General features: G+C 62.1%; 1 protein-coding gene across 1 annotated transcript in view; it reads left to right on the top strand.

Moving 5' to 3' along the window:
- Positions 1–692, top strand: part of PTSG_04497 (uncharacterized protein) — a gene marked incomplete at its 3' end in the record, with an annotated part of 5,131 nt that extends 4,439 nt beyond the window's left edge. The window contains exons 14-15 of the mRNA XM_004994533.1: positions 92–214; positions 375–692. Coding sequence (XP_004994590.1) covers positions 92–214; positions 375–692 — 441 coding nt within the window. The remainder of the gene's footprint in view (positions 1–91; positions 215–374) is intronic.
- Positions 693–853: the final 161 nt, after the last annotated feature.

The raw sequence follows: 853 nt of genomic DNA, 5'->3' as shown, positions 1-853 counted from the left end.
ACGGCAGTGAAGAGGACGCCGCCACCGCCCACGCAACCACCGCAACCACCACCACCACCACCACCACCACCACAACCACAACCACTGCTAGTCACAGCAGCACCACGGAGAAGGCTGCCGCCCACGTGGGCGATGCACAAGCCTCCACAGCCCCGACGTCGTCGACACCCACGACCACAACAACAGCACCATCAGCATCAGCAGCAACTGCCATGTCGGGCGTGCTGCCACCCTTGTCGGTGTTTGGCTCCCACCAAGCCCGTGCTGGCGGTGCCCGGGGAGGGTCGAGGGGATCGCGGCCGGCAGCGGCTGCCATGGCGAGCACCAGCGCACCCATGGCATCATCGCACATGCCGCCGTTTTCACACCACCAGGTGTTCCCAGACACGTCGCAGCAGATGCAGTACACGACGCAGCCGCACTTTCCCCCGATGCAGCTGGCGCCATCCAATGGCGTGCCACACTCGCTTCCCTCTGCGGCCCCATCAGTTGCACACGCAGCCAAGCCCAGCAGTGGCCCTGGCACCAGCACCAGCAGCGCTGTTGCCACCACGGCTCCTGTGCAGCAGCAGCAGCAGCAGCAGCAACAGCAACAGCAACAGCAACAGCAACAGCAACAGCAACAGCAACAGCAACAGCAGCATAGTGGCCCGCTCATCCACCTTCCAGTCCCTTCTTCGTCCAGTGCTTAACTTCTACGCATGCATGTGTGTGGATGTGTGTTCTCTCTTCCATCCTGGTTGCTTGCCTGGTTGCTTGCCTGGTTGCTTGCTTGCTTGCCTTGTGTACAACCATTACCGACCTGCTTTCGCCACCTGCCTGCTCTCTGCCCAGGGCAGTCATCCATCCATCA

This window comes from Salpingoeca rosetta (assembly GCF_000188695.1).
Source record: "Salpingoeca rosetta unplaced genomic scaffold supercont1.10, whole genome shotgun sequence".
Lineage (NCBI taxonomy): Eukaryota > Choanoflagellata > Craspedida > Salpingoecidae > Salpingoeca > Salpingoeca rosetta.
The sequence above is the reverse complement of the archived record's forward strand: the minus strand, read 5'-3'. Positions and strand labels throughout refer to the sequence as shown.